Source organism: Diospyros lotus, chromosome 1, assembly GCF_014633365.1.
Source record: "Diospyros lotus cultivar Yz01 chromosome 1, ASM1463336v1, whole genome shotgun sequence".
In the NCBI taxonomy this organism is placed as follows: domain Eukaryota; kingdom Viridiplantae; phylum Streptophyta; class Magnoliopsida; order Ericales; family Ebenaceae; genus Diospyros; species Diospyros lotus.
In genome coordinates this window covers 50,245,753-50,259,176 of record NC_068338.1, presented here as the reverse complement: position 1 = coordinate 50,259,176, position 13,424 = coordinate 50,245,753, and the positions used below count along the sequence as shown (strand labels likewise).

General features: G+C 35.2%; 2 protein-coding genes across 2 annotated transcripts; both read right to left on the bottom strand.

The window, feature by feature from the left end:
* Positions 1-678: 678 nt before the first annotated feature.
* Positions 679-6,023, bottom strand: LOC127789474 (uncharacterized). Its single transcript, XM_052318369.1, has 9 exons — positions 5,801-6,023; positions 5,590-5,648; positions 5,417-5,495; positions 3,453-3,492; positions 2,825-3,072; positions 2,677-2,740; positions 2,007-2,098; positions 1,545-1,907; positions 679-1,077 (listed from the first exon to the last, which is right to left on the bottom strand). The coding sequence occupies exons 1-9, from the start codon at positions 5,837-5,839 to the stop codon at positions 925-927; spliced, it is 1,137 nt and encodes a 378-aa protein (XP_052174329.1). The 5' UTR covers positions 5,840-6,023; the 3' UTR covers positions 679-924.
* Positions 6,024-11,151: 5,128 nt separating this feature from the next.
* On the bottom strand, positions 11,152-12,522 carry LOC127789663 (PLAT domain-containing protein 3-like). The gene is made up of 2 exons (XM_052318610.1): positions 12,362-12,522; positions 11,152-11,814 (listed from the first exon to the last, which is right to left on the bottom strand). The coding sequence occupies exons 1-2, from the start codon at positions 12,437-12,439 to the stop codon at positions 11,353-11,355; spliced, it is 540 nt and encodes a 179-aa protein (XP_052174570.1). The 5' UTR covers positions 12,440-12,522; the 3' UTR covers positions 11,152-11,352.
* Positions 12,523-13,424: the final 902 nt, after the last annotated feature.

Here is a 13,424-nt window from a genome sequence, read left to right as displayed (position 1 = left end):
AATAAACGTTATATACAATAATCATAATCCTATATTAATTAAGATTACTCCATATTAATAAGTAAAGACACATTGCTAAAAATGTATATTTTAAATATTGATTTAAATATAATTTTTATTATTTTTAATATTTAACTTAAATATTAGAATGTTTATATGAAAATTTTCTCACGCCCTCTAACTATTTTTTTTTTATTTTTGGCTAGCTTGACTATGACAGTTAAAATTAAATAAATTTATTATTTTATCCATGTAATAACACCCACAAATAATTAAATTTAGATAGAGGGATTTAATGTACTTTGACAAATTACTTAAAAGAACAGAATTTATTATATAAATAATAGTGACAGTATAGATAAATTATCTTATTCATAATCCTAAAATGTCAATACATCAAAACTACAACTACTTGCTGTTGTATGCTATTCCAATGCTTTGCACGGAAAGGCTTGAGGCTTGGAATTCACGTCCAAATCTGTTGGTAGGAGCAGAGCAGGGTATAGAAACATGAGACCCTTTCATTTTTATGACAAGCACAACACACAATTACCCATTACTTGCAAGCACACCACACAGAGACCGAAGATATATCTAAATAACAGATGACCACTCCCCAAACCCCAATCTAAAATGACTCAAGGTGAACAATCTACCGAATGCATTCTATAGATCATAGGCGCTGCAGAAACTCCAACGATCCAATTAATGTATTAAAGGGTCATCCACCTAGCCTTTGTCATTCTAAGCATTCACAAAACTATCTTAAGACAGATGCTAACACGTTGCCACTGTCGGTTACTCGGGTTACATTTACATGAATCTCTTTGCTCAAATTAATATACAGTGCTACCTCATTCATCATTTTGGTACTTCTTGTTCTTCCACAACTTCTATTGTCAAATTGCCTCCAATGTGCAGCATCTACCCCAGGTCAATCACATTATCCAACATGGAATCAATATCTGGAGTTACAACAACCTGCTTGTTAAGTTCTCCCAGCGCGCAACAGTTCTTATCAACAGTGTTGATTGCAACAACATCTTGAGGAAATCCACGACCCACGCCAGGTGATACCTGAAAATAATTTTGGTTGCATTAATTAACTGATATCTCAAAACAAAATACTTATTGCAATCTCATATAAGTCATCATGAGACAACCGTATTTATGTGGTTTTTGGTGAAAGAAGAGAGAATTTGGGATTATATAAGGGCAGGATAATGACGATAATGAAATAATACCCTCAAATTCCTGATACCTGTACAGTCATCTGGTGTTTGAATTACTACAAGAATTGTATGTCTCTAATACAAAATATAAGCCTGAAGAGAAGCTAATTCAGAGTAGATGGATCAATGCTTTAAGCTGAATATAGTCCTTAAACTTTAATGAGATGCTAATTCAGTTTCTTAAGAACCTCTAAGCGAACACTTTGAACTGCACAAGGTGTTCTCATGAACTGTGAAGTGCTATAGAAGTAATGAAAAATAAATGGTTTCCACAAGTATGAAATTACAAAGTAAAGCTGAGATCAAACTCACATCATATACAACATCCCCTAGCTTCCACTTGATTGCTCCGCTCTTGTAAACCAACATCTTGCCCATGTAGCCGCCAGACAAGTCTTCCAAACTGCAACACATTTTTGAAGGATTTGCCTTCCTTAGTGGCACACAGTTACCCATCTTCTCTTTTCCCTTTGCAGCAGCTGAAGCAACAGTATTCCCTAGTGACATTGATCCACCAGCTATCTCTTTCCCGTTAGCACCTTCTGAAGCAACTCTGCTCCCTGATGGTCTGAAACTGCCAGTTCTCTCTTTTCCATCTGCACTACCTGGTTGCTTAATAATAGGTAGGTTAAGAGGAAATTGGAAAAATAACATTTGTGGTTTGTCAAGTTCCTCCTGTCCATATTAACCAGAAAAATGTTAAAAGGGCCAAATGGCTGTCACTTTGCTAATAATTTTGAAATTATTTAAATATTTCACTTATCAGATTACAACCAGCAGCCCGAGCTCCAGAGCAGGATTCACAGTATTTTCATCATACTCTGAGTTCATTGCACCATCCCCAAATTCTGCTTCATCAAGAAGTTCTGAGTGCATAAACAAGAAGTCCATTATCATTGTCAGTTTAGCAGGAAATGAAAACATTGGTTAACAATCATGTTGCTACAAGGTACCTGTACCTTTCAAAGATTCAGAAACCTTATTGACTAATATATTTTCTGGTGATTATTCTATTAATAAATGAGCTTCCCCTTTCTGTTTTCTTATTTCGTTTTTAGTATTTTCTTTCATTTCTAAATTTTGAGAATCCCCATTCTATAGGATAAGTTCAGGCATTAAATTACTTCGGAGGAAACTAAGAGTTGAACTTGAACATGTATCAAGAAACCAAGTAAAACAAGAAGAATGACACGACATTCCTACAACACTAAAAAGAGGCGCGCAGCTAAAATTTCAAATGATCCATGAGAACTGAAAGTTCACCCATAAACTGTGATTTTGTCATGCTAATTCAAATATTAGTAGTTAGACATTGTTGTTTTGGTCTCATATGGACAGGATTCATTACTGCTAGGAACATTGAAAAATTACCTGAAACCAAAGCAGTTTCTCACTGATTATTAAGAAGATAGACACTATTGTTTTCTGTAATAAGGCTACTAACCTGGATTTCCAGAGTAAGGCCTTCTTAAAGGAAGAGTAATAGGATAATCTGTACCATGGTAATCCTGCACTCAAATTGAGGACTGAGAGAGAGAGAGAGAGAGAAAGAGAGACCCAGTTGGAGGGAATGAACAAGCCAAATTTCTTACCCAAGGTTCTATGTAATCTTTCTTTTCCTTTTGGTATGATGCATCCACAAGATTTTCATAACTTTCATGGATTCCATCTTGTTCAGCAGTAGAAGGCAAAGAAAAAAGGGTTTGCTCGTCGGCAGCAAAACATTTCAGACGCGAACCTGAACCATTGTTTTCATCACTCTCACCTTCCCTGGGTACGCCATATGTTCTTACGGAATCTGATGATGTGGTTCCATGAGCAAATGCAACTTGCACTGAAGCTGCAAGTTCGAACACCAAAGAGAACAGTTGGGAAATTCCGATGTAAAAGAAATGAATCATGCCTCAGGCACTTCTTAAGTCAAAGCCAGCAAAATAGTGCAATTACGTCCTTTGTGTGACAGTTATGTTTCAGATGCATCCATCCACCTATGGGCTGTATTGAATACATACAACAATAGGCCATTGAAGGCCTTTCTAAAAGGTGTGATCCACTTATTTCATTTCTGTGTTCAAACAAGAGCTCGCTTCACTTTAATGAAGCTCAATCAAGGTTCCAATTCCTGGCCATTCTAAAAGGTTCGATGTTCTTGTCAAGTGCACAGCTAATTTAAGGTTCAGAAGGTCATTGCAATGTTGAAAAAATAAAAACAAGACTTACGTTTATTATCAACTTTAGGTCCTTGTCTCCCCAGATGCTCCTGTAATTGCATAAACAGAAATTTAGTGATCATTGAATTGTACCGAAGTAATTTTCAATTCTGATTACTAAATTCTAATTCATTTGAACTTCACGTGGAATAAATTCATGTTGTGGCTTCAGTACCAGAGACCAGAACACACTATCTACCAATAGGCCAACATAGCAAAGGAGATCCGCTGCATCATGTCCTAAATCAATGTGTCCAACATAGCAAGAAAAAAGATTGCTAGGACAAACAGTCATTAAACTGAAACTGAGGGAAAGAGGATGAAAGCGATCCAAGCCTTAAAAATATTTTGCCTTTTGAGAGGCAACTAAATCATACCCCCTCACAAGAAAGCAACTAAACATTACTGAAGTTGACTCAGTATGTTAAGGAGTTCGTGCAAAACATTTCTTAAAACTTTTTAATTATTATTGTTTTGTATGAATTTATCACTATTTAGTTTCATATTCATAATTTTTTTTTTTTTTTTTATCTTCATCTGTGTTGGAATCAGATCTACACCTCTCTGAAATAATTATGGTTAGATACTTAGGGCAATGCAGTACCTTGTACCCGCACTCTAGGAGAGGTTAAGGTGGGTTTAGCTAAGCCTGGAAAACCTCTTCCCCTATCCGGCCCAGACAAGTCACTCTTAAACCCTTCAGTCCTATATTCCATCTTATTCAAGGAAAAAACAAATTATCCCATTCCTTACCCCCATAGGACTAATGTTAAAAGCCAAACTATGCAACTAAAAATTGAAATAGAAAAAAAATATGTGAAAAATATGAGAGAGAAAAATTACATAACAAATGGAACATTTGTGATATTATCAATTATATGGTCCGAGTATCAAAAATATCTTATTAGATAACTTGGGCAGGTTATAATTGTTTTTGTTACTTTTAAATCTATCACAAATTCTCTTTGTGATGGACTAATATAACACTATCATCTACCATTATGCTACAACTCCAATGGTCATCCACGATCTTATTACTAATTACATAAATCATGTTCTCTTCTTACAAACTCTTGTAATATTTGTTTGTAAAGATTTAAAGTATCTTTGTTTTATGAAGCCTTGCCAAGTTTTTGATTTCTCAAAATATCCTTTATTTGTTGACTCAAAGATATGACCTCTTGATCATAATAGATAAAGGGCAATTTTTCCATTATGCTAAGACTTATCTTTACTTAGAATCTACCTAAAAAAAAAAAGAAAAACTAAATACAACTCAGTTAAATGTCACTCTTTGAAGGTGAGCCTTCATTTAAAATTTTCTATTTTTTACTTGTATGAGCATGGTATTGGTTACACCTTTAGTTATTATTTATTTAAACATCTCTACTAGAAATTTAAAGCTAGGTATATAGTTAAAATAGAATAAAGGTGAAGATTATAGAGTAGAGTTGAAGATTAGAGAAGGGGTATCCGTGGTCTATATTTGCATTCAGAACCACAAGTTTCACACACAAAAAGAGCAATAGAAGACAACACTCTAATTGAAATGTGAAATAACAACAATAATAATAATACATCAAGTCTAACATTACTAAATGGGGTAGACTACAAAAATTTTAACTCACCAATCATCTAAATGAAAAGCTAACTAAGATAAAAGAATTCAATTGTTTTTAGAAGGCATGCATTAGTCATCAAATACCGAGAACAAAACCAATAAGAGTTATTTTGGCATGGAAAAAACATACCTAACACTTGAAAATGAAAATCTAATTAAATATTTTGTGGCTTAATCGGGTCGACAAGTTACAACCCGATTGGACTCTGCCATCACAGGTTCGAATCATTTTAAAATCAATATTATTATTAGATGTACATTATGTTTTATACACACACACACACATATATATCTATATATATATATATATATATAGAGAGAGAGAGAGAGAGAGAGAGAGAGAGAGAGATTACGTTGACCCGGCGGAGGAGAGACTGGGCCACTCCGCCATCGCCGGTGGCATCTTCATTATCATCACCGACAATTCCGTCGCTGCACATATCGAACGGCACTGTAACTCAAAAGAAAACAAGAAAATTCGAGAATTGAAAATTACAGAAGAGAAAGAACAATCAGGAGCTGATACGTTTCGGGACCGGTGGTTTTCTGCTTTCTGCGAGGAGGTCCTTTTGGTAGAAACCTAACCTGCCAGATGGAATAAAAATTCAGGAAAATTCCGTAAAGAATAGGAAAGAGAACCAAAATTTGAAAGGGCTCGTGTTCCAACTTAAATTCACAAGAAATGAAACGAAACAAGGAAAAGAAGAAATAAAAATCGGAAAAAGAAAGTATGAAACCTTTCTGCGAGCGGAAGAGGAGGACTGATCTGGATCCATGGTGGAATGAGAAGCAATCAAAATTTCAGCTCTCCGCGGGTATGGTGAAATGGTAGACGATGAGAACGACCTGCAGAACCAGTGTCCGAAGGAAGAAGACGAGAGGAACAGGGAAAAACAAAACGAAAACAAGGGGAGTGCGATTCGAACCCTAGACCAACCACAGAAATGAAATCCCCTTTAACGCCCGAACTACACACCACAGTCACGTTTTGGCTTTACAATAGACCATATAAATACTTTTGCTACTGTGGTTTGCCTTAGTTCACCAACCACCCCTGTATTTTTGGAAATGCCACAACGTCTACAGGCTTGTTAAACCCAAAGAAGTCTTTCATTAACCTAAATTGATTAGAGAAAAAAAAGACACTGCACCAAAATTTTTGTTGAGTTTACCATAATTTTCAAACTTAGAAACAAAAAAAGAGAGATAAATTGAATTTGGGTTATTCAAACCCATAACCCAAATTAACACACGAAAATTGAATTTGGGTTGAAAGAACTCAAATCTATATTATGGGTTACTTAGAAAGTTTGAGAGATTGAATCAAAGATATAAAGAGATTGAATTTTCGTTCAAATAACCAAGATAAATTTAAGTGTTTTTAAAATCTCAAAACAAAAAGAAAAATGTAATATAGAAATAATAATAATAAAAAAAAAAAACTTAAGCATATGACTAACTTTCATCTTCACTAATGATACTACGTTAAAAGATTTTTGACAACCACATTACAAATCCCTATTTAGATTTGGAAAAGAGAGAGAGATTGAAAAAAAAAAATCTTGTCTGGATCATAATCTAGGTTTTTGACTATCGACTAGAAGAAAACTCAAATAGATGGTAGCAATAAGGGTGTTTGATGATAGAAACCTCATGTATGGTATGGAGAATTTTAAAATTTTTATACACATCAGATGCGTGCAGTGAAATATATACATACACGTCATACATGCAATTTGAGTATTTAAACAACACGCATATTCATCATATGAATATAAATACATATATACCTATAACCTGATGTAGAATTGGTACATAAACTATTTCTATATTGAGACCGCTCTATCTCACAATTTGGTGGTCCTAGTCGATCCACATCTAGCACATTGTCTAGTATCGTTCTAGTTTCCTCTTCCCAAGTTCAACACAAGGTTTGTCGTATCACCCATATTTGTGTCTCAAGTCTCCTCATGTAATTGTTACGTGTACTAAATTTATGATGACTACAAAATTTACAAAAACAAAAGAAGACAACAACATGAGACGTGCAAATAGTAAAACATACTACTTCAATTTATCTGTCGCCCCAAAATTAGCCATCACCTCACCCACGCCCTTCTCTAATCGGCTAACATGAAGCACCAAATTAAAGTTGCAGTTGGGTGACCGAAAGTTGACTCTTACCTTGGCAAAAGTCAATTTTCACCATAGAAAAGTTGATTCTCTAGACTAACAAGTCAACATTTGACCCACCAATCCTTGAAACGTTTTGAGCACAATATGTGGTTACTATACGCAACACTATATGGTGTGTGATTTTCTAGATTTACTACTTGCTAGCAATTAGATAGCACCGAAACCCCTTTCAATACCAATCAAGTCCTTGACCCATCACCGGAATTTCTCCATATCCTGATGATGATTTGAGAGTTTCTTAATAACATCTAGCTGCGATTCAAGACAGTATAGATGGCAGTGAAGTCTCACTTCAAGTAAACCTACTATGGCTTGCGATTACCTTGTGCTATAATTATTTCATCACCTAACGTCCCGATTGAGTGAAAGTTATGGAGTGATAAACTCACAAACTTAGTAATTATGTGTCTGACCTTGTTAATGTGACTAGATAACATATCAGGAAACTCATTTTCTTATATTCAATCTGTCATGGTCGGGGACTATCTTATCGCACTAACAGTAGATCACATGGGACGTTCACCTCATCAATTACCGATGAGGGTGACAGATTCTATTCTCAACACCTATCTCCGTATACTAGCAATACAGAACCACATAAATGAACCTCTCTACCTTTATCCCAATTGGATGGTTCAACTCATTAACAAATCTCACATATCAATATACAAAACAATCGTGCTAGTTCAACTCCAAAGATCAACACACAATCGCAGCCTGGCGATAAAACTAGTATCCACCATACCATGTGGTCCATCATCCTCGTTATATTTGGCTAGTTGTTCCCTAACAACTACCCATAGGTCTACTGACAATATCTCATATCACGTGGTGTGTGATACACCACCCTCACATTTGTCTTTTATACTAAATGAGACAGTACTAATCGGAGTTCCCATCCAAATAATCTAAGGATTAGAAATAGTTTAAGACATCATGTTATCAGATAATCCTGTCATACAAGCTCAACACCTTGAGAATAAGATTTCGAAATAGAATATTTAGGGACTCATTAATGTGCTAAACTAGAGACCTCATAAATGAAGAAAACTTGCATTTTATAAATATATACAAAGATATAATGAATATGACAAGTTACACGTTTGTTAGATGTCATCCAAATTTAGCATTATGGCACATAACACTAACATTTGAAACCACCACTAGCTAATGTTTGGGGTTATAATGGGGGGTTTTTGCAAAAGAAAATGAGATGATAAAGAAAGAGTTAGTCATTGATAGAAAATAATTGTTAACATGCAAGAGAAAAGAGAGAAATAAAGATAAAGAAAATTAGTTTATGTATATGAGTAAAATGGTCAATTGACTCGGTTTATTCAACAACAAAAAAAAAAATAGCGACATTTTTAAAACACGTGAATTCTTGGTATAATTTAGATTAATCTTAAAAGTAAAGTTTGAAATTTATTCTAAAATAAAATAATAGCTAAATACAACTGATATTTATTTTTTATTTAAAAATAATGTCCCCTCATAAATCTGATTGGACACATTTTTTACTTACTCTTGTTATGAAACTTTCTTAATAACTCAAAAATGACGTTTGTAGGAGTGTGCAAATAGTCGTTTTGATTAGTGAACCTATTGAAAATTATTAACCGAATAACAGAACTACATGTAATAACCAAACTGAACCGATTAACTAACTCCAACCAATTGAAATCTAAACCGTAGTAATCAAATCGAACTGAAAACCGAACTAACTCACAAAATAACCGAAGAGATTGAACATTAGTTTGGCTTTATTGTTGTCGCCGACCACCTAGTCGCCCAACAATTCCAATTATTGAAACCGATCATCGGATTCCTCCAACCGCAATGGTTCATATATCCAAAAATGAATTTGATATAACAGTTGATTTTTTGTAAATCTAAAAATTAATTTTATGGTAAAAAAAAATCAAAACACGTTTATGGAAAAACGTCGCCGGCCACCATCTATGGCAAATTCCGACGATTAGAATCGACCATCAGATTTACTTTGACTTAGTGACTCACGTACCCAAAAAATTGAAAGGATCTAATGGTTGGCTTTTAATAGATTTAAGTTTTAAAGTAGAATATCCACCTATAAGAAGTTGTTGAAAAACTTACCGAATGGGCCACTGGCATCGACAGGCTAGCACCTGTGAAGCACGGAAACGGCTCGGAGGCGCCGTTTTGGCATTTTCGAACTGTTTCCCGTTTCGGAAACGGAAAAAACGGCTTGAAACGTTTTTCGAGCCGTTTGTGTAATTTTTAAAAAGTTTTGGGCCGTTTCAGAATTTAAGAAATGTAACCAGAAACGCATTTCTGGTCAGAAACGCGTTTCTTGCGCCCAGATTGCGCACATCCGTTGCACACAGCAGTCATATATATATATATTTATTTATGCTCACATCCCTAGTTTCTGGCACCCAGCAATCATATATATATTTATTTATGTATACATATGCAAAGATGCAACATAAATATACATGCAAAGATATATATATATATATATATATATGAACCTAACAGCATATATATATTTTTATATGTTTGTAATACATTATAAAATTTATTTTATTATTTATGTTTAAATATTTTTTTATTTTTTTATTAAAAATTATATTTATAAAAAAACCCTTATATTTTTAAAATTTATAGTTTACCCCGCGTTTCCGTTTCTTACTTTTTTTAAAAATGCCGATTTTGCGTTTCCGTTTCTTATTGAAAACGTCTCCCGTTTCCATTTCTGTACAACCTAGGCTAGCACAGTCAACGTCGGTGTCGATGTTAGTGTTGGCATATTCATTAAAGGGAGAGATAGGCTGCCAGAGAGTTTGAGATGAAGGGAAAGGGAAAAGGAAAGGGCTGAAGGTTAGGCGCAAGGGGATTCGATCATTTTGCCATTTTGTTTTTCATTTTTGTCATGTATATTTATTTTATATTGCACTCAAAACGGTCGTTTTTGTTGATTTGATTAGTTTGATTTTTTTAAACAAAAAACCAAATCAAAAATTAAAAATCGAACTTCTCAATAAAAATAACTGAACCGAACTTTTGTAATAAAATAATCAAACCAAACTAACAAATTCGATGAATTCAATTTAACCAAACTTTTATTCACCTCTAGACGTTTCACTTTTGAGACTAATATGCTATTTTTATGAAGCTTTTGGGGCTGTTTTGGGTTTTTGGTCTCTTTGGATTCAAAATGATTCTAAAACCTCTTGTGAGCTGTGACTTTTATCAAAAAAAAATTCATTCTTAAAAAATGTACTAATTTTTTTTATAAATTTTTTCCTCTAAAAATTGGGAATTTAGATTTTTGATAAGTCAAAGACAGTTCAATTTTAAGGTGACAGTAAATTTAGTTAAAATGATTACATTTAAAGTTAGGAATATATTTATAATTAGAAATAGTATATAACTAATTTTAAAAACACACTATATTGGTGTAAATACTATTCTTAGAGTGGAGAAAGACACCTCGTGGCCCAAATAAGCATGCGAAGAGCCCGTGGGCCGTGGCTGTACAAGGTTCGCGACACCCAACGACTCGCAACCTCTTCTGTCCCTTGGGACTCACAGGAAGATCATGTGACATCGCCAAAGCATTTTATAAAAAAAGCACATCTCTGATATTGGCGTAAATACTAATATCAAATTTTTATCTCTCAACGTCTGACTTAAATATCAAAGTGTTTGTGCAGAGACTCTCCCATACCTCTAATTGTTTTCTTCTTTGCAGAGTTAGACAGATTGACAACAACATTTTTTGTCAAATAAACTCATTGTTGCATCTGGATAACAATAATCATAAAATGGATTCAAATGAAAAATTTGTGAATTAGAGCTTCATGGTGGTGTTTGGTTTAGCTGCAAATTTTTGTAAAGTACCAATAAATTTAATAAAAATTAAATATTATAACAAGTTTTAAACAGATTTATTTAATCATAGTAAATTATACAGATTTATTTAATCATACTAAATTATACGTAGCCAAACGGAATAGGGAATACTCCCTGATAAAACTTAAAAGCTCCGATATCACACTACAAGAAAGCACAAAAACTCAAACCGTTCAAATTCCTACGAGGGCCCAAATTATTCCGAGGCAGACCCAGCGGGCCGACCCACGGCAAACGGCCCAGTCTCCCCCTGGCCGAGTCTGCCACACCCATCCAGCACCGCCGTCAGCTGGAACGGCGGAGCATCAGTGGCGAGCCACTGGTCGACGTAGAAGATGGTCTGGCTGCAGTCCTTGTGGGGCCCAGTGGAGGTGATCTCGATGTACTCGCAGAACCAGCCGTGGTGTTTCCCCGACCCATCGGAGGTAATGTTGAGGCGGCACAGTGGCTTGCCGATGCATGGGCCCAGTCCGGTGAAGATGTCCAGGTTGCCCCGCTCGAAGTAGTCGTGCTTCTGGTCCATTAGGCCCCAGGCCTCGAGGTCCGGGACCCACACCGATCGACCCTTGGAATCGCCTAGGATTACGCTGATCTTGGCGTCCGTGCCTGATTTTACGCCTTGCCCTGTTTGGACATACAGCGTGTACACACACTCATCCTGTAATAAAATTAAAAAACATTTATGCTTTAATTTAACAATCTGATGTTGATATTCTCGACAAGGATCGGAGAAGAGGTTAGCCAAACCTACCGCATCTTCTTCGTTATTTTGGTAAAATTTTGCCAAAATAACTTTTGTAAGATGGAATTTGGATGAACGACGATTAAATGTGAAAGAATTTAAATTAAGAATATAAATGCAGAATCAGAGTTTGGACGTAAAGATTAACCGAGATTAGGTTATTTCATTCCAAATTAACCAGTCTTTACACGAGGCAAGTGTAAGATGATTAAATTTTATACAACTTTTGATGAGAAAGAACATGAATCAGAAAGAGAAAAAAAAAAAAGATCCATGATAGATGATAAAATAGGAATCAGAATATGAGTAGCATTGTTCATGATCTAATGGCTGCCTGTGTTATTCAGCAGTGATCGATCATATTTACGATCCTCCGATCCGGAGGTGGTGGGAGATCTGGTCATAAGAAATGAGAAGTGAAAAGGAAAAAGTTTAATTGTGTGGTTGATGGAGGGATACTTACCGAGTCTCCGGCGGCGGCAGAGAGGAAGACGGCGATCATTATTGCCGCGCAGAGACGCCCACTCGGCACCTTCGTCATCTCCGGGTGTGTGCGTGTGTGCAGGTTTGATCGGGGTATGCGAAGGGGACGACGGCAGAGAGTGGCTTTATATAATACTCACTCTATAGAGAGCTCCAGTAACATGCTCTTTGCCACATCTACCCTCTCCTATTATAGACATGTCTACAAGAAAGTTACTAAATTAATGTAAATTTTACTTTTACATTTACATTTACATTTAATATTATAGACATGTCTCCTTCCTTGTTTTTGGCTTTTTTTCATGTGAACTTATCTTTACAATCAATTTGAAGGCTTGTTAAAAGAAGAGGATTGCATTAAATAACAGGGTAGTTAACGTAAAACTTACTACATCACGCAACAAGACTTCTTAACAAATAATTACTAATCTAAAATTTATATAATTGATGAAATCCAGGATGGATACAATATTATTATTATTATTATGGTTATATAGGTAAAAAAACTCAACTTTGGCTGTCCTCTGTGTGAATTAAGTAAAGAAATCTCGTCTAATTATAAAAGTTACTCTCTCTTTTGGATGCCTAAAAAGCAAGAATTAAAGTAGGCACCATTATTCTCTTGTATTGAAAAGGACCAAGGTTGAATAAAGGATGGGATTTTACATAGGAGGAGGGAGGATCCAAGAGAGATAGAGACAGGTCCATGTGAATTCTACAGAGGGTACGGATATGTACAATTGGATATGATAATACGTGGGCTTGGACCATACAATCAAAGCTCCACCAGGGAGTTTCCATACGAAATAATTAATAAAGCAAGGCTCAGACAACTTTAGTACTCGCATTACACGAACCATCCTCAGCCAGTGCTTCACTCCCTCCCCTCCCCAGCCCACACAATCCATAATCTATCTATCTATCATCATTATATATGTCGCAATGACAGCTTGCTTGTCATCATCCATCTTATTTGCCCTTGGTTTTAAAAATTGTTTTTGATTTTCTGATCATTTTTATTTAGTCAAAGCACATTATCTCAT